This window comes from Plodia interpunctella, chromosome 27, assembly GCF_027563975.2.
Source record: "Plodia interpunctella isolate USDA-ARS_2022_Savannah chromosome 27, ilPloInte3.2, whole genome shotgun sequence".
NCBI classification, from domain to species: domain Eukaryota; kingdom Metazoa; phylum Arthropoda; class Insecta; order Lepidoptera; family Pyralidae; genus Plodia; species Plodia interpunctella.
The window spans coordinates 4,915,689-4,941,431 of NC_071320.1; the positions used below are offsets into that span (position 1 = coordinate 4,915,689).

The 25,743-nt window shown below is 35.8% G+C and overlaps 2 protein-coding genes across 9 annotated transcripts in view; one reads left to right on the forward strand and one right to left on the reverse strand.

Moving 5' to 3' along the window:
- Positions 1–17,702, reverse strand: LOC128681384 (triadin-like). 5 transcript variants are annotated; one of them, XM_053765221.2, is made up of 15 exons: positions 17,522–17,702; positions 15,741–15,861; positions 13,771–13,866; positions 11,806–11,943; positions 10,946–11,099; positions 9,606–9,655; positions 9,055–9,126; positions 8,498–8,666; positions 7,259–7,366; positions 6,719–6,793; positions 5,621–5,727; positions 5,184–5,291; positions 4,585–4,668; positions 3,231–3,378; positions 1–1,269 (listed from the first exon to the last, which is right to left on the reverse strand). In XM_053765221.2, the coding sequence occupies exons 1-15, from the start codon at positions 17,598–17,600 to the stop codon at positions 1,009–1,011; spliced, it is 1,770 nt and encodes a 589-aa protein (XP_053621196.1). In that variant the 5' UTR covers positions 17,601–17,702; the 3' UTR covers positions 1–1,008. The 5 variants fall into 5 exon arrangements, with proteins under 5 accessions (XP_053621196.1, XP_053621200.1, XP_053621197.1 ...); XM_053765225.2 differs by lacking the exon at positions 5,184–5,291; XM_053765222.2 differs by lacking the exon at positions 9,055–9,126 and having other exon boundaries at positions 17,522–17,701.
- Positions 10,356–25,743, forward strand: part of LOC128681388 (aldo-keto reductase AKR2E4-like) — a 19,143-nt gene continuing 3,755 nt past the window's right edge. Inside the window, exons 1-3 of one of the 4 annotated variants that reach the window (XM_053765241.2) lie at positions 10,356–10,419; positions 24,788–24,880; positions 25,484–25,666. In XM_053765241.2, coding sequence (XP_053621216.1) covers positions 24,788–24,880; positions 25,484–25,666 — 276 coding nt within the window. In that variant the 5' untranslated portion in view covers positions 10,356–10,419. Of the gene's footprint in view, positions 10,420–20,282; positions 20,431–23,548; positions 23,681–24,787; positions 24,881–25,483; positions 25,667–25,743 lie in introns of those variants that run through there. The other 3 variants (XM_053765240.1, XM_053765237.1, XM_053765239.1) reach the window with 3 other exon arrangements.

A 25,743-nucleotide genomic window follows, 5' to 3' on the forward strand; every position in this document is an offset into this window, starting at 1 on the left:
TAACACCTTTCAATTTTTCTTTATTTAACTGCTATATAAACATAAGTTCAATAAATCACTGTATATTTAAGTGAAAAATCAATGTTTGAATGATTACAATAGACAGCAATTTATCAAAGAAATCTTAAACGATTATTTTTTTTATTATATAAATTATGTACCAAACTTTTTAACATTTATATAACTACATTATACATAAAGTTACGTTGTCGGATAACCATCCTTATGGATTTGACAATCGATCGTTCGAAACATATAAAAATACTCTTTAATTTTATAATATCAATAAGCCAATATATTAATAATTTAATTTATAATACAACATATACGGACACTATAATTTTTATAAATAAATTTTATGAATTCCTTTTGACTGACATTTCAAAGTTTAAAAATGAGAGTGTACTTACTGCATTAGATAGATACCTACGTACCTAGTTACTGTAAAATCAGACCACCAAATAAATAAATACTGTGTACTGGCAACACTGACGACATAATATGACAATTACATTTTTAAATCTGTTATTCTTTTGTGAAGGGATGTCCTAGATGAAATAAAAGAGAAGGCAGAGCTCGTGGCATCGACATCGATGGCTGAGGACAGAATTAGATGGAAAACGCTCCACCGACAAGAACAAAGTTCTTAAATTTATTGATGATAATTCTTTTGTGACAGTAGTATAGTAATACAATTTAGTTACTCTCAAAATTTGTACAATATCTTCTAATATATTTAAAGATTCAAAAAATTTTTTAATCACTGTAAATATTGATCATGGGCAATCGAACTTTCCCGCGCAAGTCCACAATAAATAAATATGGCTACGCAAACTCACGTAATTAGAAAAAAATCACAGTCATTTGGATTGACATCAATCATGGAGTGGAGTGATAACTTTAGTCTTAAAATTTCGAATTTATATATACTTACATTTTCCTTCAACATTGAAATTGGACGTGAAATAAATACGTCTTTCTTAATTTTATATTGATAAATTAACAAAATTACTTATTATTACCATTAGCCGCACTGCTATCTTCCAAGGAAATCACTATCCTATCATTTTCGACAGAATTGGCGCGGTTAAACTTGCGTTTCTTCTCGCCTCCCTCTTTGTGGTGTCTCTTGTGCGGTTTCCCACTCTTCTTCTTCTTTTTATGTGTTCGTTTTCGGTGTTTCTTCGTTACTTTCTCTTCGGATGTCGCCGGAGGTGGGTGTGCTTTACGTCTATTTTCAACCGGCGCCATGTAGGTTGGTGCTGGCTCCTGGGGAAGAAGCCATACCAATACTGTGATTATGTTAAAGTGTGTAATTTTTTTTTTATATATATTTTACGACAACAGTGTGGACAACAATGGATTCGTGTAATTTTGATCTATATTGATAATTGACTAATTCAATCCCCTTTTGCCAAGTCACGTTCCCACTGCCGAGACATAGGCCTTCCTTACGGATGGACAAGGAGTTTGGGCCGTGACCCACCACCACGGGCGTTACGGATTGACGGGTTTTAACGACTGCAAATACGACCGGGACAGACGGCTTCACGTGCCATCCGAAGCGCGGAGGAGATCAAGGTACTGTTGGTCACCCATCCAACGTCTATTGTGAGAGTGTCTTAACCGCCACTAACACTTACTGTGGGGCTAGCTCCACCTGTGTGATTTGTCCTAATATTTATTTATTTATTACTATTATTTGTTTCTCGTCTTTTGGAATTCGCGGCGTTAAGTCCGGTCCTTTGAGAGGCTTGCGTGGGGATATGGATCCAACACGTAGAGGCCCTTTGGAGAGTTTTAATGTTATGTAGGTCTCCCGCCAAAGCCCACTCCCGGATATACCAATAAAATGGTATGCCCATAAGCAGGTCTCGGCGGGAGTGTGAACTATTGCAGAATAATGGATAGAAGTACTGGTCTATAGAATGAAATTTGGATGGACTGAGAATGGGCTATTGCAAAGAGTTCGGTCACCTGCCATAATCATGATAACTGACTATTCAGTGGCAGGTGGTGACTCGCCGCTCACTGGATGGGCCCCTCAAATCAGTCGCCGTGATTGGCGACAAAGGGGCAACATTGGCGTGGGCGGCTAAGGGTGTAGAGAGGTGAGTCTGCGGGGCGCGAAATCGTGGTGATCCAGTCAGACGCCCCCGGCGTTATGTCATTTTACACTTCCACCCTTCGAGCATATAGCTCTCGCGACTCCACTCTGGCCGGCCGGTGAAGGCAAGCCAGAGGTAGGGGTCCTGTTACCTCTCGGTTTCCACTCCGACCTTGGGGAAGGAAGGCGGAAGTGAGGAACAGGGGCCTACCCTGGGAGCACTCAGGTCCGTGGGGTCGCTACTCCCCAACAGCTCGCCACAAGCTGCCCTGCGGGCTTATTATTATTATTATACTTGTTGTTTTTCCAAAAGGAATTCTTAGGTCAAGCCTGGTATATTTGGTGAAAAGCACGGACATTTTGCCAAGTGTAAACACACGTTATGGTTTACGATGAGGATGATGAGCAGATCAATGAATTTTCTGAATGTAACTGTAGGAATTATCTCACTATTCGGCAAGTATTTAATATTTCAGCTTTGTGTAGAATCATATAGATAAATTTAGGTAGGTCTAATTGATTTAATCTATTGAAAATATCTGAAGGTATAACGCCTGTAGTGGAGAAAATAATAGGAACTATTGATACTAGATTCATCTTCCACATTCTCTTAACTTCTTCCTGCAACTCTGTATATTTTCTGATCTTTTCTTCTATAGTTGATTGTATATTATTATGAGTGTTGGGAACTGCGATTTGATTTTACCTACTTTCATTGCATTACCTACATATGTGACTTAATTTTATTTATAACACATGGTCGTATGCATCTTGTCTGACATTGCAATGGGCGAGGGTGAGGTAGACAGATATTTTATGCGTAGGTACCTATTCTGCGACGGGGTATTTTGGATGACATATTAGGCGATCTTTTAGTAACCTATAAAAAGAAGTCTGAAACGAACGATTCGCCGACAGAATAGAGGAGACATTCTGTCGGCGAATCGTTCGTAGATGAAGGGTTCTGTCGTTCAAACGCCCGATGTCGAAACATTCTGTCGACGTAACGTTCGTAGACGAAGCAATTGTCGGAGAACCGTTACAGACTCATAAAAAGTCTTCTTATATAAATAAAATCAGATGTAATTGATAGACCGACTGTAAATAACCTAATGTTTAGTACCTTAGGTTCGATTCCTGGGTTGTTTCGTCTCAGAACACTGTTGCTTGCATCGCTGAAGTATCCGTTGTTATCGGCGAAAACTGGCGGTTCAGTTGTCCCGTCTGGTGCACCGCGGAGATACTTGCTGCCGCGGTTTCGTACCGTGAATCTGGGAAATAAAAAAAAATTAAGTGTCCCGTAGAAATTTCATAATTTTAAACAGCGTTTAGCTATGGTTATGAACGTGGAGAGTTAATTTCTTGAACCGCAACGATTCCAGAGATTTGTGGTTAAAAGTCTACTACATTAGTAACAAGTTAAATATTTTTTTAAAAACCTTCCCATTCTCCATGAATCTACGCATCAGTTTAAAACCCAGAAGGCCTACTACGAAACATAGAAACACGTAGCACGTTAATAATGTAAAATCCACATGCTGTCCCTTTTTCCCGTGTCGTGTAAACAAACAGAGATCGTGTGGATCCAATGACGCGCTACATCTTATATGTTTCGTTCGTTGCTCCCCAAATTGTTACGATATGATTACTTTTCTGGACATAGCAGAGATCCCTTTATATCTGACTGTAAAGCGAAGTGCAGAGTGCAGATATTCATGATCCTGATTAATATACGTATTTACGATGCAATGAATATCTATGATTGACAACACTAGCCAAACGCAATGCCAACATACGGTTAACATTGTCGCGTTGGGTTGTCTTGACATATTTGTAGCTAGGACGCTGGGTAATAATTATTATTGGTTATTTACAACAATAATGCTGTTATATGTTTTAGCAAAGATTCAGCAATAGCCAAAACAGAAAGAAAAGACAGGTTGGTTACACCAAAGTTTAGTATAAATCTGAACATTTGAGTACGACAGCAAGCGATAGAATGAAATGAAAGAAACTAAAGTACTGTGCCAGCCGCAAAGAAAGAGATAGCTAGTGCAATCTGATCCCATACTATAACATTACCTGTTTACTTAGTTACACACCGATATTGAGACGACATATCTGGTTAAGCCTATGGCTCCCAGGACTGCCATCATACCCGCATGTACGAGGCACAAGAAACACAGCTCGGACATTCAAGTATTGTGTAACAACACATCCATCCTCGCCAAAGACTTGCACTGGATTATCATCGCCACTATCCACGTGTACATCGCAAAATAGAATTTGTCTAACCAAGAAAAAATACGTCTACACAAGTTATCTCTTTACACGACATGGGAAAAAGAGACACCATGCGAGCGTTAGTAACGTGCTACGTGTGTGTTTCGTGGTAGGTCCTCTAGATACAATATTGGCACTACTGTGTGTGTGTTCCCATACGATCAGGAGCCTCATTATATGATAGAATGTAATACCTTTTATATTGTTCTCCATTGGCATTCGGTCTCTTGGCTTTTTTCTTTTTAACGTATTTGCTGTGTTGTTTTGTTTCGTGTACGCTATAAATAAATAAAAAAACTAAAAGTGGCGATCGATTGCTTTATTTACCATGTAATTATCAGCTTGTTTTTGGAAACTTTTTTGTATAAAAGTTAATTTAGCTGCTTCCAATATAGGTAGTAAAATATCACAAGGTAATTTGTATTATTATTATTATTATATATAGTTCTGTAAACGTGTGCAATGATGGCATAACTTGACAAATCGCTCCATAAAATATTCGTTACACATCATAATGTCTTCACGTATACCGTATACGACATAAGGAGATTTAATTTCGTCTACAGGCAAGAAGAAACGGATCTTGCTTTAGTCGTAAATGATATGAAACACATGACAACTCACCGTGTGATAACACTATAGGTAAACACAAATATCACCCGCTTCCCCTGCCAGTTAGCAAACTTTCATAAACTCCTATACAGATTGCAAGAAAGCAAGAAGATAAACACACACACACACACAAACACACACGTAATATTCATCATGATTATAAAAAAAAGTATAATTATACCTTTTTTCGCCACTAGCCTCAGGTTCGTCTGACTTCTGTTCTCCTGGTTTAACTTGGGTTTGAACTTTTTCACTCATTTTTTGAACTACATTTTCGATATCGCGCATCCTGCACAGATTTTAAGCGTTCAAAAAAAAAAGAAAAACTGAAAACTCTCTTTTGACAAAACCCTAAACGTAGATAGATGTTCTATTTGATAAATTAAACTGAATTTAGCCCCGAAATCGGACAATGGTTCTTCTTTAAAATATTACATCATCTAGGATCATGTTGTGTTCCTAATATGTATCCATACATTTTTAAAGAAACTCCACAATCTGATATAACCTTTTCAGAGGAAGCGGGAGATACTGTTAGGGTCACAGCAAATAAAATCCATTCACAGCCTGTACAAGCGTGACAATAAACGGTGGTTTGAGATTCTTGTATAACTATACCTGGATCCGATGGCGTCGACAAGAGCCTGTAAATGGGTAGGTTTGTTTGATGACTTCATCGGTTCAGGGGCCGGCGATGACTCTGCAGTCTGGCGATAACTTATTTCCTGCAATATCGAGTTATAATTAACTAGCCGCCCGTCCCGGCTTCGCTCGGGTATAAATGACGATAAATCTAAATATGAATCACACTATCTCATGGTGAAAACCGCATAAAAATGCGTCATTTCTGAGTTTATCACGGCAGAGGATTTTGTTTTATAATATGTAAGGATGGTTCAAAAATTATGCTAAAACTATTTATTACAAGATTTTTCCATTGATCCACAGAGTCAGTAAATATATGAGACACTAGATGTTGCCCGGGGCTTCGCTCCCGTCGGAATTTTGAGATAAAATATAGCCTATAGCAATCTTGGATAATGTACCTTTATAATGGTGAAAGAATTTTTGAAATCGGTTCTGTAGTTTCAGAGATTACCCACCTCAAACATACAAACTAACAAACGCTTACCTCTTTATAATAATAGTATAAGTATATGAACTTCAGTTGTTAAGGGACTGATTTTATCACTGTATCATGAATAGGGTCCTGTCAAAACAGATTTATAAATAACATTTACGTTTTGGGAAACAAAAGTGGGCGAAGTCGTCATATACATAATTCAAGGCAGTTAATCGGCAAATTAACAATCGTAAAAGTTCGATCGATGCGTTTGATTTAATTTATTGGATTATGATTTTCTATAAATGAGAATATAATTAAAGTTATGAAAAGAACTTTGATTATATCTACTATTAATCGAATTTTGAGGGCGTATCATAAAACACGTAACACGTAATTCCGTTCACACGTTCACTCTTATTTTACACGTACACGATACGGGAATAACTGACAGTGTGTGGATGTTAGTAACGTGCTGAAGTATCGAAGTAGTTTGTAGCTTGTGAGAAATAACTATAAATATAAAGATTGACGAGAAAAAGTGCCTGTGAAGGTCTAATTTCTGAATAAATGATTTGAATTTGAATTTGCTGTGTGTTTGTATATTTCCTGGTAGGCCCTCTGACCTCTCAATGCTGTCAAAAAATACGTACTTTTGGCTGTTGTTCCTCCTCTTTCTCATTCCACTGTGACGGAGTATCAGGCCAGGACTCACGTTGATGTTGATCCTATAATACACATTTTCATACATTTATTTTTAGTTTTATGCTAAGTACAGCTAACAGCACATCACATTATCCTGCATTAACCTCTAATAGCGGCGAGTTTGCAATGAATTCGGGTAGTTTGATGTGCGTCTTTTGGAGCAGATTTTTTTTTATGGTAGTTGTTTAATTTTTATAAAATAAAGTCGACTGTCCTCCCCTTTTTTTACACAGAAAATAAAATGTACCTACTCTCAATGTATGGTTAACGGTGCTCGTATTATAGAAGCGAAAGTGTGTGACTTCCTATATGTATTACTTCTTCACGGTCAAACGGCTGGGGCAATCTTTATAAAATTTTATATTTGAGGTAACTGGTACCTTATATAAACCGCGCGGGGTGTAACTAGTTTAATTATAATTCATATTAATTTATTTTGCGTAAGTTTCAAATTGTTTAAGAGAAGAGTGCACCAAAGTAACTCTCACCTTTGGCTTCTGATTCGTATATGTTGAAACATAAGAAGTCGCAAATTCTCTTGCATTACTACCCTCCTCTGACATCTGTTGTTCCGCTGGTGGTTGTTGTTGTGGTACCTAAAAAGGTTTACTGGTCAGTTTTTGTGGTAAAAGTTTCTTTAGTTGCGTTAAGCACTGTATTTCTTTTTATTTTTTGTTGTTGGCAACATCTCCGATTTCCAAAGAAGCTTGTGAAATAAATATATAAAAATCATGTCTTAATTATATACAATACCGTATACTTGTTCATAAAAAAGGTCTTCACTAATAACTTAGTTGAAAATTTATATAAAATTACAAAAAAAAAAAACATTTCAGGCGAATAATTAGTGAAAATTACCAAACCATCCAAGATCATACTGGTAGTGTCAGAAAAACATAAAATGCGCAAGCTTCTCGTCCCGTTTAGATCGTAAAAGTCAATCAAGGGCCAAAACCGAAGGTTGTCCAATATACGTGAAAAAAAAGAGCTAGCGACTTTTTGTATTTCTGAATTTTTATTCCGTCAATTAGACCACATTCCGGTTAAATTAGACCTACGTATTTTATGAGTCTTGGCTCTGTCTACTATGGATAAACACGTGATACTGTATCAATATACATAGGAAACCACAATGACGTAGTGGGAAGTATTTACAGAGGTGTATCGACTGTGTAAATTCAAATAAGTAAATAAAAAATATTATGTGCAAATTTTTGATTACGGAATGACAAAAATATAAACAAATTAATATGATAAATAAAGTAATTATACCATAGTAATTACTATGGTCGTCATATTATTTTGTTTGTATTTTGGTAATTTCATATTGAAATGCCCTTTATGCCCACATGACAATAGCATTAAGCCAGAATTTCGAAATAAATTCTGATGTCTTTTAATATAGTACAAATTCAAATTCAAATAATTCAGAAATTAGACCTTCACAGGCACTTTTTCTCGTCAATTTTTATATTTATAGTTTTCTGCTGTCATTTTGTCATTGTGTTTTTCATGTCATTTCTGCTGGTACCTTACCACGAAACATCCTAACACGTAAGACGTTACTAACGTCCACACACTTTCTGTTTCTCTCTTCTCATATCGTGTACCTACGTATAGTTAAAAAAAGAGAGAACTTGTGAACGCAACAACGAGCTACGAGTTTTATGTATCACGGTACCTCCCCTCCGCTTTGCTAGCGGGTGTCTTTTGATCCATTTAATTACCAGTGATGCTGGGTCCAGTTTCTCCGTGGGTCCAGTTTCGGCGTCTTCCTCCTTCCGTTCGGGCTCATGGTGACGCGATTCCGGCTCACGAGGTCGTGAGTCAGGATCGCGGTCGGCCGGAGATTCGTCCTCGTAATACTGATTTTGAGATTGAGGCTTGTGCCGTTTTCTGAGATCAAAAAGTATACCGTCATAGGCGCCGGTAGAAGGAGGAGTATTTAGACCTCCCTGCCAGAAGAGAAATACTTAAAAATTAAGTCGCTTTGATAAACTATTCAAGTCTATGAAGAACCTATATCTTAGGTTAATTATAGTTTGCGAGAGTGAATTAATATTTGTGATTCTTTCACGCAATATTTGCTGAAAAGATTTCAATGATATTTAGTACAATTTCATTACTTTTAATACCGAAATTCCCACGGGAGCGGTACCCAGGGTACAATATTTTGATCTAACCTGAAAGCAAAACTGGCGCCGACTATGTATACCATATTTTATAAGTTCAATGGATACATTTTACGCCGGACCCCAGACAATGGGTAATATAGCTCAATAACCTGCGCGGGGCCCCCACTTTGGTGCCCTCTCTGATCGGGGACCCGGTCCAACTGGAGCCTTCTTGCCAGTGCCTGATGGCCAACGAAAAAAATGTCATTAGCCCATGATCAGGGAGCCCCTTTCGGCTGGGGGCCCGGGCATTTTGCGCACTTGCTACCCTTTTGTTGTTTTAAATGTTGTAATAAAACACCAAAAAAAAAAAGTCACAAAATGCCCCATAGATATAATATAATTTAAAGTGTGGATTTTTTTGAAACAACCTTTCTTCATAGAAGCGTTATATTACATCCTAAATACTCAGCCGAACCCTTAATTGAACCCAAATCAAAATTACAAAGCTTAGTTTTGTGATTTCATTAAATATTGAAACATTTTAATTTAATTGTCGCTTTTAACGTTTATTTATCAGTATCTAGTAATATTACTATACTTGGTTTCAAACCTGTTGTTTTCTACAGGTCTAATTTCTACGGAACCCGATTTAGGAATTACTGCTCATAGCAAAGGTATCTGGTAAGAAATAATACAATTATATTATTTAATACCTTACCTTTCACTGTTGTCAGGTTTATGTTCCTTCTGATCTGTGGTCAAAGCAATCTGAAACAATACACATAGTGAGAACATAGGAAACAATCTATATTATAACCATTGTATTATGAAATATTAGTTATTCTTTATAACAGATACAGTATCACGTGTTTATTCTGACCGACAAGTATTTTCAAGACGAAGATGATACTTTATGAGGTAAACAGAGTCATGGTTCGGCGAAATTGAAGTTTAATATGGCTGAATAATGGAATTGTCCGTGTGCCTAGTAACCTATAACATTAGCTACGAGACAATCCCTTGTTTAAATTTCTTTCCCATGTGAATATTAATTAACTTTACGTATATTCTATTTTTTGCTCCCAATTAGCACGGAGGTGTTTCTCAACATGATATTTTAAATTAATAAATATTTCCAACATCTGCCTTGTATCAATATGTTGTAAAATCAGTTAGACCCACTTCTGCCTTGGTGTAGATTTTACTATATCTCTGTTCATTATTACGAACGAGAGACAATAGTTCTTCTTCATAAAAAGTCAACGTACACTTCATACCTATTTTATTTACCTATATCGTTATCTCTATTTTTATTGATATAAGATTGTAACGCAGCTCCGCTTTGTTTGGAATCTCTTTCAATGTATTTCGCCTGCGCTGGCACATTTGGATCTACTGTCATAAATTTTAAAATTCTAAATCCGCTCGAACACTTTGACGCGTAAACATTACGATCACGCTAGCGAGGCGAGAGGGTGGCCGTGATAAATTTATAAACATTAAATAAAATAATAAGAACAAACCCAATAAGGGTAAGTGCTCCATTTATTGTGAATATATATAACGTATCACCTAATCTCTATTTTAGATTTTTAATTTATATTTAATTGTTCTAGGTCTTACCTTAAGTTTTATAATAAACTTACTTTACTACCTACTGCCTAGTGCCTATTTACTATCCAACCCAAGACAAAACCCCGACAAGATATAGACAAAATATATTTCACTTAAATAAGTTTAAAGTATTCATTAACATTTATTATAACAAAGTGTCTACGCCAGTACACCACAACACTAGGCGCGTCCCGGCCGCGACCCCTCGCGCGGCAGCCAATGGCTATCGAACACGACAATTTAAATTTTATTCCTGCGCGCGCACTACAAATCTAGTTTTTTCTATTGTTTTTTTTTTCCTGTCATTCGATTCGATTTCTGTTTTTCATTATACCAATTTGTAAGAACAAAGAAAAATATAATTATCTAATTCTTAGCTCCTAATTATTTTATTTTAACTACCTATTAGTTCCGTAATGAACACAAAGATTAGTGATTACTCACGACTATGTCCGGCGATGTTTGAGGAGGAATTCTAGATTGTGACATGCCGTCATTGTACGCCGGTTCTGGCAGCTTCGCGGACCTCATGAACTTGTCTTTCGGCTTGTCGTTGTCAGAATCTGTCAGCTCGTACACTGGACCTTCATTTCCTACCCTGTTTAAAATGTTAAATTATAATTTGGGTCTAACAGGGTCTAACAAACCAGAGCCATAATGTTGACAGTATATAATAGTCTTCTTAAGATCGACACGCCAAACATTACTGCATGAATAATATTGCATGCATGCATTATGAAGGGTGGTCAAAAACATTGCAGAGGATATGGAGGATATAAATAAATAAAATAAATGTAAATAAGGGATAAATCACACAGATTGAGCTAGCCCAAAGTAAGTTCGAAACTTGTGTTATGGGATACTAACTCAACGATACTATATTTTATAGCAAATATACAATATAGACAAACATCCAAGACCCGGGCTAATCAGAAAAAGATCATTTTCCATCATGACCCGACCGGGGATCGAAACCGGGACCTCTCGGCTCAGAGGCAAGTGCTTTACCACTGCGCCACCGAGGTCGTAAAAAAATGATTTATAATAAGTATAGTGGGCATAATTTCTCTCATGTGTACTAATTTGCAACTCATTATTAGAGTATCACGTACGATATAGTAACAAAGTGCATCTTGCATTTCAATAATAGATACAAAGACTAAAGTGTGTTTTGGTCGACTGGTTGCAATTGCTAATGGTCGACCGTCCTCTCCCGTTCTGGAGCCAAGAGTATAATTTAGTTTTTACCCGATCTAAGCCGTGCCTGGCGGTTGATTTGTGCAATAAAAGACAAAGTTATTTACTTAGGTGAGAATTCGTTAGTGGTCCCAGGTGGTGGCTTCTTCATTTTGTACATGTGGCTCCATGGTGCCGCGGGGAGGGTCTCCCAGGGCTGGCCGAGGACTCTGGTCCACACCTCTCCTCTGACTACTACTAGACACCTGTAAATAATAAATTAAATAAATAATTATATTAGGACAAATCACACAGATTGAGCTAGCCCCAAAGTAAGTTCGAGACTTGTGTTATGGGATACTAACTCAACGATACTATATTTTATAACAAATACATATATAGATAAACATCCAAGACCCGGGCCAATCAGATCAAAGATCATTTTCCATCATGACCCGACCGGGGATCGAACCCGGGCCCTCTCGGTATAGAGGCAAGCACTTGACCACTGCGCCACCGAGGTCGTCTGTAATAACATATCTTTAATCAATATGATAAAGTTTATATCAACAAAGGTATATTCGCTCGGGTAAAACCATAATAAAAAGTAGCGTATGTCACTCCTGAAGGTTTCGCCTATATCTGTGTCAAATTTCATCAAAATCGTTCAGTAGTTTTCGAGTTTTTTCATTACAAACAAATTTTTTTAAATAATATTATTGTATGGTTTAGTATGGATGATTCAATTTTTATTTTTTTTTTCTTTTTTAAGGGTTGTGCAATTTGTTTTTTTTTTTAATTTCGTTTAGTTTAAGTTCTTAATTCATATTTTATCTTGATTGTTAGATAAAATGTTCAGAAACATTAATTGATTATATGCCAGCCGGGGCACAGATTATACAGGGTTACTGGTATCAAACGCAAAACCTCCTAAAGACTACTCGGGTACATCAAAACAAGCAACTTTTATTCTATGACTTTTCGGGATTGTAGTTTTTTTGTTCATAAAAAAAATACAATCTCAGTAATTTGCGATTCTACACATGATAACTGTATGTAATAGCCAAGCAACACGAGACAGTGCAATAGTACAAAAATTTTTCTTTTTTTAGTTTTAATGCCGTTTAAAACATAAAAAAGGAACATTAAAACATTAAAACTAAAAAAAGGAAATTTATTGTATTCATTACTACATCTAGACAAAAGTCGTAGAACAAAATGTACCTTATGCGCCTTTGGAAGGTTATGCGTTATATACCAGTGAAATGATAGGTAATGAAAAATGTATTTATTAGTAAATAACTGTTACATGCCAGATACATACAGTAACCATGTATAACCATGGATAATTCTATTAATTTTTGAATGTTTGTTCATATTTAAAAAATACACCTACTTACAATAAGAAACATAAAAAAATATATTTCATGAAATTTTTGAAGAAAATTATCCACAGGACTAGTCTGATATAATTTACATATAAACCAAATGTGTTTACCACACAATGGTGACAAAAACCATCGAAACAAATGGAGATGTGGATTATGTTATATTATGGAGATCGAGTATGTCATGCACACTCAAATGGTCAAACCGGTGGCGGCGTCGTGGATCGTGTCGGGAGGTTCCCTCTATTGTGGTTGAGCTTCGCGATGGCTGACTCACGCGTCAACTCGTGAACGAGTGCTGCCGGGGGATACTGGTCAGCTCGATCTTTTATTAAAAGTTTTTTTTTCTTTGGTTAATTATATATATATATATATATATATATATATATACCTATATATTATATAGATATATATTTTCCTTTCATCAGCACTTGATCACAATCATAATATGTTTCAGTATACCTTTTGACCATGTACTTTATTGTTATATTACTGATAAAAAATTATACATTTTATATTTAAAAAATGTTTGAATGAGTTTCTTTCGGCATTTCTTCTCAGCAGTAGTCGTTCCGAAATGCTAGTAGTTTGTAGCTTTGGTAAACATCATTTAATTTAGGATATGACGTGAAAAAGTGCCTGTGAACGCCTAATTTCTGAATAAATGATTTGATTTTGACATGACAGTCGGCCATCTTGATTTACCTGAGTCGTGTGCAACAGTACGGGAACTGCATGTTGGTGTCTTCCACTACTTCTTCACACTCTATGGCGGATTCTGGAGCCTCGACACGTTTGCATCTGTGAACAAAAAAATTAATTTTCGTTAAAACGGCTTAAATAAATAACAGATTTAACTGTTAAATTGGGGTTATCTGCTTAATTGCTTTTTTTTTCGTTGAAAAAAGTTGTTAAATTAAAAAATCTTGTGTGACCACATTAACGTTTGAATATACAGTACCACAGGAGCTCGGTGTGTTTTTTGTTGTTATCTAATCTAACAAATGTGAAAGTAACTTTGTCACCTCTTCACGCTCTATTTACTCGACTAATCTTGTTGAAATTTTGCATACATGTAGTTTGAAGTACGGAGTAATATCCCTTATATTGGGTACCTTTTAACCCGGAATAATATTTTTTCCAGTGGAAAATTCACGTGGGCGAAGCCGAGGGCAAAAGCTAGTTTCTCATAAAGTTTTGAAAGCACAGATCAAAGGTTTTATAAACAAATTTCAGTTAGAAAAGTAATAAAATAAAATTTTCTACAACAATCATTACATTTTTGAAACAACAGAACAAAATAATTTAGTCTTTTTTATTTAGTTTTAATTTTTAGATTAAAAAAATAAAGACTTTTTGTTGTAAATACTTTCATTCTTTTAATATATATCGTTGTTTCTAATATATATGTATATTTAATTGTTTGTTTAGTTATAGTGTCTGTGCCAATACCAACAGAATAAATGTTTTCAATATTTAAGAATATGAAGAAAGACATAGGGTCAATTCATCACCATGAAAGCTTAATATTAATTTTACTTATTATATATATTTTTAGGGTAGCATTTCGATGTCGGCTTTAACATAGTAGTTTTGTATTACTAACACGCACGCACGTGATTTTACTAAACGTGCAGCACGAGCTGTGTTGACACTAAATAAGCTATGAACTCAAAATATTTAACTTTAGGTTACTAACGGCGTCTAGCGGTTAAAGCGTTTGAATTTTGGCATTTCTAGGTTAATAGAGATTAGGTTTATATATAGGGATTTAGTCAATTTTTTGCTAAGATATAGGTATTATGCCTTCATTTTTTGGCGGCTAAAAATAATTGATAATTGTGTATTGTTACACAAAGCAAACATAATTTTGAACGATATAATAATAACTATATTTATTTCACGAAGTACTTAGGTCCTCGAAGACAATAAAATTTTACTTTTGGCGATTCAGACATACGTTGCTGGGTTTTTGTTGCGGTAAATAACAGCGGCTCATACAAATTACGCAGTGTTCGTATATTCATGTTCAACGATAATGTAACCGGCATTACATGACTTAAAAATGTGTTGATATACGATAGCGCCGGGAGCATCCCTAACTTGATATACTTAATGTATTATTAGAAGAAAAACATTGTAAGAAACAATAATGGTAAGCCGATCTGGAATGATAGGGACCAACACTGTTCAAATGAGTTTCTTTCAGCATTTCTTCTCAGTAGCGGCCGTTCCGAAATGACAGTAGTTTGTAGCTTGTGAGAAATATTTATTTATTAAGGATTACATGTAAACATTATCATAAACATTCTGAGGTACTTAACCTAGCATGCAAGCCTATTAAAGGTAACCACAACATACATAACAAACATTAAATTAACAATTCATAATAAAAAGTAGGTTGGCATTTTTCATCTGCTCACAACTTTCATTAATACAAAAGTTAAAGTTTAAGTTTATGTAAATGAATGGATTTTAAGTTTGAATTTCGAAAGGGAATCATGGTGAATATCTAAGTATTAAAATAACTATTTAATATAAAAATTTACGTGAAAAAGTGCCTGTGAAGTTCTAATTTCTGGAATAAATGATTTGAATTTAACAGAATGTGCCTCGTCGTTGTCTTCAAAAATCGATAGATTATTACATATAGATATAAGTCATATGCAACTTACCCTACAGTGTAAATAGCGAGGTTCCTCCCACCAGGCTGGCAGCGATGTCGGGTGCAGGAGTACGCGTCGGCCCATTCAGTGTATGCTGCGTGCTTTTTCATCGTCCTGGGGTCTGTGCAGACTGTGGGAGAAAGTATTTTAATCTATTTTATATAAAACTCTTGCGTTACTGAGTGACTGACTGACAGACGACGCACAGCCGAAACTGCTGGGCGTAGGAAGCTGAAATTTGGTGTGTAGGTTCCCAGGACAGTGTAGGGGAGCACTAAGAAGGGATTTCCTGAAATTCCCACGGGAAACGGATTTTTACTCACATATGAAGTTGTGGACAAAGCTAGGCGTTTAATTCGAGCGTCCGCTTGTATCTTATCATTGTCATATCTCGGGTTCTAAGCAACGTATCACGATGGAATCTATACAAGATTTTAAGTTAGACCATCCTCTATACAACAGTGAAAACCGCATCGAATTCCTCTCAGTAGTTTTTGCATGATGCCCGAACAAACATACAGATAGACAAAAATTCTAAAATAAATTGCTTTAGCTTCTATTACGCCCATATTACCACCTATATTTATATATTTATTTTTCTTTAATATCATATATGTACAGACACTGCCCACTTACAGTTTTATTTTATGTATAGATATGATACAAAGTTATTATTAAAATCATTCTCGCTAGTACAACAAGCACTTAAATCAACGATTGAACTTTTAACAGTCACTCCATACACACTCCCGTGTATGTCCAACCGTCGAAAGATGCAAAGCAAGCCCCAATAGCATGCCCAAGGAGGGTACCCAAAGAGAGACAGATCGAAAAACCACAGCTGAATTTTAAAAAATATCACCCCTGGAGCCCGATTCATGAGTTCTGAATTCGGAATTCGCCCGTAAATTAGAGGGCGCCCAAAACATTTGAAGTTCGAAGCGCATTTGTTTATTTAGTAGCGTTAAGTTTGTCTCGGTCTAGTCGAAACTAGTGGCCCGTCCCGGCTTTGCTCGGGTAAAACTATAATAAAATTATACACCTAAATCTTTCCCGGGAATCACACATCTTTCAAAAATCCCGCATTAAAATCCTTTCCGTATTTTTATAGATAAGGACTAAGAACAGCTGGAAGACGAAGAATTTGTTTTAAATTGTATAGTGATGAAATGACAGTGATATGTCTGCAATATTCGTCCATTTTGTTGTAATATTATTATAAAAATGTGGTGCTAGTAGCACGGAAAGACATCTAGAAAAGGAAATTATTTTCCCGAATAATTTATCAATACTTATATTATTATAAAGGGGTAAGCGTTTGTGAGTTTGTATGTTTGAAGCAGGAAATTTTTGAAACTACCGAACCGAGAAATTCTTTCACCATTAGAAAGGTACATTGTCCAAGATTGCTATAGGCTATATTTTATCTCAAAAATCCCACGGGAGCGAAGCCCCGGGCAACATCTATTATTTTATAAATTCGGGAAAAGTTTTACTGTTTTGACAAAAAATTACATTAATTATAATAAATATTAGGACAAATCGCACCGATTGAGCTAACCCCATAGCAAGTTCGAGACTTGTGTTATGGGATACTAACTAAACGATACTATATTTTATAACAAATACATATATAGAAAAACATCCAAGACCCGGGCCGATCAGAAAAAGATCATTTTCCATCATGACCCGACCGGGGATCGAACCCGGGACCTCTCGGTTCAGGGGCATTATAATTAATTATACCTATTGTCAGGTCAATATATATATGTTTGTTTGTTATTTCTTACACTGATCTTTGTATGCTGCTTCGTTTTGAGCATCTTCAGCTACGACAGCGACGACACACAATAAAAAATATAGAATCATTGTGTTCAAGACAATAGTCGACACTATAACACGTTAACACCGAATAATCAACTTCACAGGACCATTGTCGATAACTGCCAATGATTTTGGTACAATCGTGCGCTTAAATATTACGTTTTTTATTTCTCTTTTTCTATTTGATGAACACTTATATGCACTAAGGTGTTATAATTTTTTTCGAGATACACTGAGATATTTTCGAGATATACCTGAACGGACAACGGAGGTTTTGGGATAAAAATAATCTATGCAACGCCCGAAACGTCTCCCGCGTTGAACTAAAACTAATGAAGTCGAGTCGACATTTCTTTTTGTACATGATGACAACATGATAATAAATATATAATTTGACCGTTGTAACGCGATAACTTTCGAACCGTTGATCAGATTTTGATGAAATTTAAAAGGTATATAGGATCTGCCAATAGAATTTTTAAGTTTGTGGGTCAACAAAGTCTGTTATATCGTTTTTTAAATATTTACACATTTTGTAAGAATTTATTGTGTTCGCGAGGACTAATTTCGCGGCGAACAACTCAACTATACGTTAGTTTAAAATAATTATAATTATAATCACTACCAAGTGTAAAAGAATGTCGTCCTTGATATCTGTTTCGAAACTTTCTTCTTTTAAACCCCCGATTTTGATGCAGTTTTCATTGTTGTTTAGACATATTATTCCCGAAGGTTTATCTATACATAAAAGAAAACTCTGAATGACTGGCTGACATATCAACGCACAGTCCGAACCGCTGGGTCTAGAAACTCGAAATTTAGCACGTAGGTTTCCTATGTGGTCTAGAAATGTATCATGAAAGGATTTTTCAAAATTCATCCTGTAAGGGGGTAAAAGGGGGGTTCATTTGTATTGGGGAAACTAAAAATCTATATATTTCACTGAAGAAAAAAAAAAGAAAATCACGCGGGCGAAGCCGCGGGCATAAGCTAGTACATACATAATGACCCAGTGCGAACCCGGGCCAGGTCGCTAGTTAAATTAAAAATAATTTTGGTAATTTATTGTAACCTTATTGGTATGTTTATGTAAATGGATGTTGTGACACGCAAAAACTGCTACTGAAATTAAATTTGGTACACGGATAAAATGAACCACCTACCATACAAACATAAAATACTTTTTATATTATAAAAATCATAGAAAAAAATTACAATACAAAGGAACTACCATCGAAAAGGAGCGACGAAGTTACAATAAACAAGTTTAAATAAACTCGCTGGCATAATAAATGCATTATAATACTTTTACTCCTTTTAGGTTCTGAAAAAAATTATGTTGTCTATGATATCCTTTTCGGTGCTGACAAAAGTGATGTTGTCTCATTCTTACACTAGATAATAGATATAGAATGCACCGGCGACGCTACGACGCCCTCAATTCAATGCATTATTTTATTATATCCCCCCTTAGTCTAAGATCTTGACACTACGAGACTCTTCCCAAACTGCATGCTATTGAACTGTGCTTGTGTAGTCTTTATAATTAGATTACCTTTGCTTTCATAAGGTATCTAACCTTATTGAGGTCAAACGCGCTGAAATTTTTAAGTTCTAAAAAAGTAGGTACGGTTGCAATATTTAATTAAGTAGTATTTTGTTTGAGACTTCGTCCGCGTAGATTTTCCACCGCAACAGTTCTTTTTTCAAGAATGAAAGGTAACCTATGTTTATCTCCGTTTATACCTAAATGTATGTATGTATGTATGAAGTTTCTTTAAGTAGATAAAGCGTGAACAGGTAACAAAAAAATATTTAAACAAACTATATCTATTTATTTATTTAATAGCATACAAAACAGATTACAATCATGAAAATCTAGATTAAGGAGCTGATCTAAATCCTAATCCAAAAATATGTATGCCTAGATGCATTAAGAAAAGATAAGATTAATTGACTTACATTAGAAGAACATATGACATGAACAAGTTATTCAAAACAAAAATAAAATACTTAGTGTGTAGGATAATTATGAATTTTAAAGAAAAAAAATATATATTAAAATCGTTCGTTACAGAAGTATTGCGCTGTGAGATTTACTAATATTTGCCGCCTGAATTTGTATAGTGAAAAGTGATAAATATCAATATCCTTGTTGGACACAAGGTCTTCATTAAACTGACGGCACATTTTAACCATGGGATTGAAGTATGAAGTGTTGTTTGTATATACCTGCAAGGTAAATGCATTGTAATTTCGATTACGAGTCCTAATCGAATTATAAGTATCGAATTTATAATATAATTATTAGGCTTAATTAAGATTTAGGATTGCGGTCAAAACCTACTTAATAAAAATTAAATCTTGATGAATCTTTCAAGTCTAATGCTAAATAGAAACAAAGTAAAAATAATTTGATTTAGTGAATTTGTTAAAAATTTGTATGTACAACCGGTTTATTTGTGAATATTTAAAATCCACTTCGTAGCATGTTCTTAGACTAATATCTAGATGAAATGACAATAAAATTATTTATTGCTAGCGGCTCGTCCCAGCTTCACTCAGCTAAAACTATAAATAAACACCAAAACCTTCCTTAGGTTTTCACGCTATCTATTGATGTAAAACTGTACTAAAATTAGTTTAGTAGTTTTTGAGTTAGGTACAGAGACAGACGCGACAGGCGTATTAGAATTAAATTGATGGACAAAGCAATATTCTAGCGTGCTCTTCGACTAAACGAATTCACTGTCACAACATTAAACTACGTGACTCATAATATCTTGGGTGTATCGCCCTGATATTAACACATAGTCTATTGTTTTAACATCAGCCATTTAAGTGACTTTGTATTTTGATTTACTATAATAATCAGGTATGTACAAACAAATATATTTATTATGATGTCGACAGACAAGAAAAATAAAATACTTCTATTGGTGTTCCAATGTTTCACTGATTAATTTCAGTCATAAGTATTTTCTTATATGTTGATCGCTATTTTCGGATTTGTGTGTTTTGGACGCCATATTTATATTATTTAATTATTCTTTTATCTATGAGGCGGTCGCTTCCATGATCCCTGAAGTATGTTTTGTCTCGCTCTATCAATGTCAAGTATGGTAAAGTGCGGTTGTGACAAAACAACTTTAACTTTCCTATGGATGTTATAGTGTTAGTTTCTTTATTTCACCGTAAGATGGCATCGTTTTATACGATGACGCGTGTGTGTGCTGCGTTTAAAATAGGGGAAGACTGAAGAAAGAGACAGTATAACGTCGTTACATAAATCTGTGCATCGATAGTTTTATGGTGGGTTGTCAATGTTTGTTCAACGTAAATATAACGATCGATATTTATAGAAAGAAGAAAATACTTTGTTGCGCCGTTTGTGTATTTTAGTAGAGAATTATTTATTTATTTACAATTTTATTTTATTTTGTAAGTATATAGGTACTTCTTGTTATTATAGATCCGCGAACCAATTTCTTTATCTAAGTATTGACACTGCTATCTCATTCATGTGTACCCCTTCTTTTTTGTGCGGGGGTATAACTATACGATGACAAAATTTGTGTTGTTTTGTCTGTCTGTGTTATATAAGAAAGAGAGCTCGGATTACAGATGAATGAGGAGCAATATATGAAACTCGCAAAAGCTATCTTAAAACTCGATCAAACTTCGTTTGGATTTCAAATAGATAAAGAAGTTAGCGCAGAAGGCGGTTAAGACACTCACAATGGCCAGCGTCGGATGGGTGACCAAAAATGTGTTATCGAGCTCCTCCGTGCTCCGGAAGGAACGTAAAGCCATCGATCGCGCTTGTATTTGCAGTCGTTAAGACCCGCTTATCCGCAATGGGCCCGCGTGGTTAATCTTTTTATGTAATTGTAAGCTAACTATTTAACAATAGTTTAATTTTATATAATTCTGTGCTCACACCAAACAGGAAAAGTACAAGATGATTTGATAAAAACAAAAATGTACACGTTGTCCACATCTGTACCTCAATATCGGAGAAAAGAAACATGTGTTTTGTTTACAAACTACTTCACATCCGGAAATGGTTACAAAGACGCCATTTTGGACCTAAATTTCTTGGTTCAAAGTAAATTTTTCGTTGACATAAAACTTTATATGGGAAAAGAGAGAATTCACGTTTTCAACCAGTTTTTACAAGAGATGAAAAAATGTCGTTCTATTGTATGTCTTTGTCTATTTTTGAATCAACTTCCTTTTAACTATTTATCCGTATATATCCGTCGGGTATAACATAAACGTCGACCAATTGTTTTTAGGGCGCGGGATTTTGAATTTTTGATAACTGTAGGATCTTGTCTGAGTATATATTATAAATAATTATACTCGGTATTTGACAAAGATTATTTATTTAGGGCTGGTAAATCACGAGCAATATATTTAAAATACCAACAGCCAAGAATCGTCGATGACAGCATTTATTTTTTAAAGAAAAGAAGCATCGCGCAGGCGCGAGCTCTTCGTCACAGCGCATGCGCGTAGACAAAAACTAATAAGTAAAATTCGGGAACACAAGCGCGGGCCGTAATAGAAAGACGAGAATTAATTTAGTTAAATGCCTTTTAAGAAATATTTTTAATAAAAACAAAATTTCTAAATTGTATTGAAAATTTAAATTACCCATTTATATATTTACCCTTTGCCCAAAATTATGCCGATGTTGTTTTGATTTTGTTTTTGTTTCGAACTGCAAATCAAAAAAGCTGTAAATTCTTGAGGCAAAAATCGTATTAGTTTTATTTATATTTTTCGTACTAAGTACCTACCAAGCAGGAAAACAGGCATGCAGCATTTATTATTTAATTTTATTGTTTAGTAACAGACCGAAAGATATTCATTAACATTACTACCGCCCCGTCCTAGCTTCGCTCGGATTTAACCGCAATAAATACACTTAACCTACCTCCTGAATCACTCTAGCAATTTAAAAAACACGAATCAAAAACCTGTGTGTAATTTTGAAGTTCTAAATACACTTAGGGACAAACTGACACCGGGGAGCGACTTTGTTTTATAATATTTAGTGATGACGATAACATAGAATAGGAATGGTATTGCACTTCAACTTCAAAAGTTTCGACAAGAAACTAAAAATAGTAAAATGTACGTGAATAACAGTCAACGTACAAGACTAATAGTTTGTCCTGGAATAGACATCTTTTTACAAGAATATATTTGACTTATTTTCCATTCTATTCTGTTACCTGATGATGATCTAACAAACTGTTGGTCTTTGATAATCGATGGCAACATCTGGCGAGGGATAGAACTGATTGGAAACAGAAAGGGGAGGCTTTTGCCCAGCAGTGGGACCAAGGGGCTTACCATCATCTCTTAACACGATCTAAACTGAACTGCATCGCAAATTCGTACCATCAACTTAATTTTTATTATTAATGCGATTCATTTTAGGTGCTTAAATTGAACTGAGTTGTATTGGAATCGTACTGTAAAAGTTGATGGTAGCAAGTTAAAAATGTGTAGTGGCCCGTCCTGGAGTCGCTCGGGTAAAACCATAATAAATTATACAGCTAACCTTCCTTTACTAACATCGAATATAATATCTGTTGGTGAAAACTGTACCAAAATGCGTAGTTTTCGAATTTATCGCGTTCATACAGAAAGATGCGACATGGGAATTGGGGACTTCTTTTATAATAATGTAAGGAAGGATATATTTGTGAAATTGTATGTTCGGGACTCTTGCAATTTTACAAACAGCTAGTCAACCAATTGAGCAGAAATTTCCTAACCTAAAAGGTATACAGCGCGGAATTGACGGCATTGAATGCGACAAAATCATTCTGACAACAATAAAAGCGTGGGTCAAAATTGTTTTTTTTTTTTTTGTAAAACTATCTCGAGCAGAGACAGCACGTGAATGCTGTTGGTGTGTAGTGATAGTTTTTAATTCTTGTCACGTCCAGGACAATGGTAGTCTGTGGCGTCATGTAATAAACATTATAGAGATCCTGTTATAAAGCCCGCGTCTCCCGCCATGGTCTTATTTTTATTCTGTGTTTTTGTTTATTCACCGTGCGACCATGGCACTGAGCAACCGTGTCGTGTTGCTTTGTTTGATATCTGTGAGTATTTTTCCGAATTTTTATAAGACTACTAAAGGCCCGTCCCGGCTGCGCTCGGGTGAAACTTCAATTTAAATAAAATAGTCTACGTTATACCTGAATGTTTCGTCTGTCTCTGTGCCAAATTTCATCAAAATCGGTTCAGTAGTTTTTGAGTTTATTCATTAAAAACAAAAACAAACTTACTAATCTTTTCTCTTTCTAATTAGTATGAAAGTATGGATTCACTACTCTGACATGTATCCCTGTGTTTGCCTCTCTTTCTCACCTGAGCGTTTTCCCAGCTGCTTCCTCAGCCGTTAAGCGTCGGACACTATTTTCCGGTTTCCTATTGTTAGTCTCCACTAGTCCGCACGGTCGTCGGCTTCCCTAGTTGCCAGACGTTTGTCTTTAATTAAAACATCTACCTTCGCATGTCATACCAGAGTTGAAATGTTCCACGCCACTTCAGTTTCCTTGACGATGCAATATTATGATACCCTAATGGTGAACCCAGGATCGGCTCCCAACGAGGGAACTCCACAACAGTTTACTGTACGGACATATTTCTTGTGTCTCGCGTCGAATGAAACATGATGACGAAAAGGAAAGTAAAAAAGTTAAAATCTTTTTAACTTATTTTTCAAACTGGTCTGTGTGTGCTCGATGCAATGCGCCAGGCACTTTGCAAACTGCTGAAAACAAAGTTCTTTTCGAGTGTGTTATTGCTAACACTGGTGTCAGATTTTATTCAAGTCGCCTGAAGGCATCTGACATGACTTTTACTACTTCCTACCGCAAATAATCGCATACACATTAGATTGGTATACAAACTCATGTGATACGAGTAGGATAGGAACCTGCGACATGTCGATCACAGGCGGACGGTCCACAAGTCCACATCAACCCTATGAAGATCATAGCATAGACTTGTATCGCACCGCTCCCCCTCAGCAAGTTGACGTTCGTTGAAAAATGAGCTTTAAAACGTCCACTGTAGAGATACTTTACATTGACAAAACGTGCTAACACCAGAGGTCGGTCCGCTGATTTGTTGTTATTGTACAGTAGTCGCTTTAAGACTCAATTTCCAACGAACATCATTACAAATTTGAATTTGATTCTCAGATGGCGTCCTCATCGGGGGTGCCAACACTAAAACTGAACAATGGCGGGAAAATGCCAGCGATCGCTTTGGGGACATTCCTTGGTTTTGATCAGGTAAGTGGGTTCTCAGTGCGTTTCGACAGCTGCGGCCGCGCTGTCATTACGAACGGTCAATTATCTTGAGCAAAGAATCATTTCCAAAATCAATCGTTCATAAAATTGACATAACTACAGTACAGATTGATTAAGTTAAAGTCAGATAGTAAAATAAATTCATGTCTTTGTTAAAATTTGAAAAATTGTAATGACAGCGCGGCCACAGGGCTCGAAAGGCTCTGAGAAACATCAAGTAATGTAATAGCCGCCGGCGCCGATATTCGGTATGGTGGCCGGCGCTGGCGTCAGAGGCTATAGGTATATTATCTCGATACAATTCGCCGAATTTTAATGGATTCTGGCACGATAGGAACCAACACGTACCTAGGTATACTTAATCAGTTTCATTATTTTGGTCAGAATATGACGTCCAAAAGTGTCTAATTTCTGAATAAATTATTTGCTTTTCGAGTTGCAAATGTTTAATGTTTACTAAGAACATGGATGCAAAAACCAGCCAAAAAAGCGCTGCTGTTCTCGCATTTAACCTTTTAAGTAGCCTAAAGGCATCAAACATGACTCTTACGAATGTTAAATTTTACGAATTGTGTCAATTTCTAGAATGGTCCGGTAAAATCTCAAAATAAACAACTTCGAGACGTGGTTATGGAAGCTATAGAAGTCGGCTACAGACATTTTGACACCGCAGCCATTTACGACACGGAGGAGGAAATAGGGGAGGCTATTAAGTTGAAGATTAAGGAGGGGGCGGTTAAGAGAGAGGACTTATTTGTTACTACTAAGGTAAGGTTTTTCCCATTCTTCATTCATTAGTGGACCCCCACTAGAAGAAATTTCTGTGGAATAATAACTTTGTACTT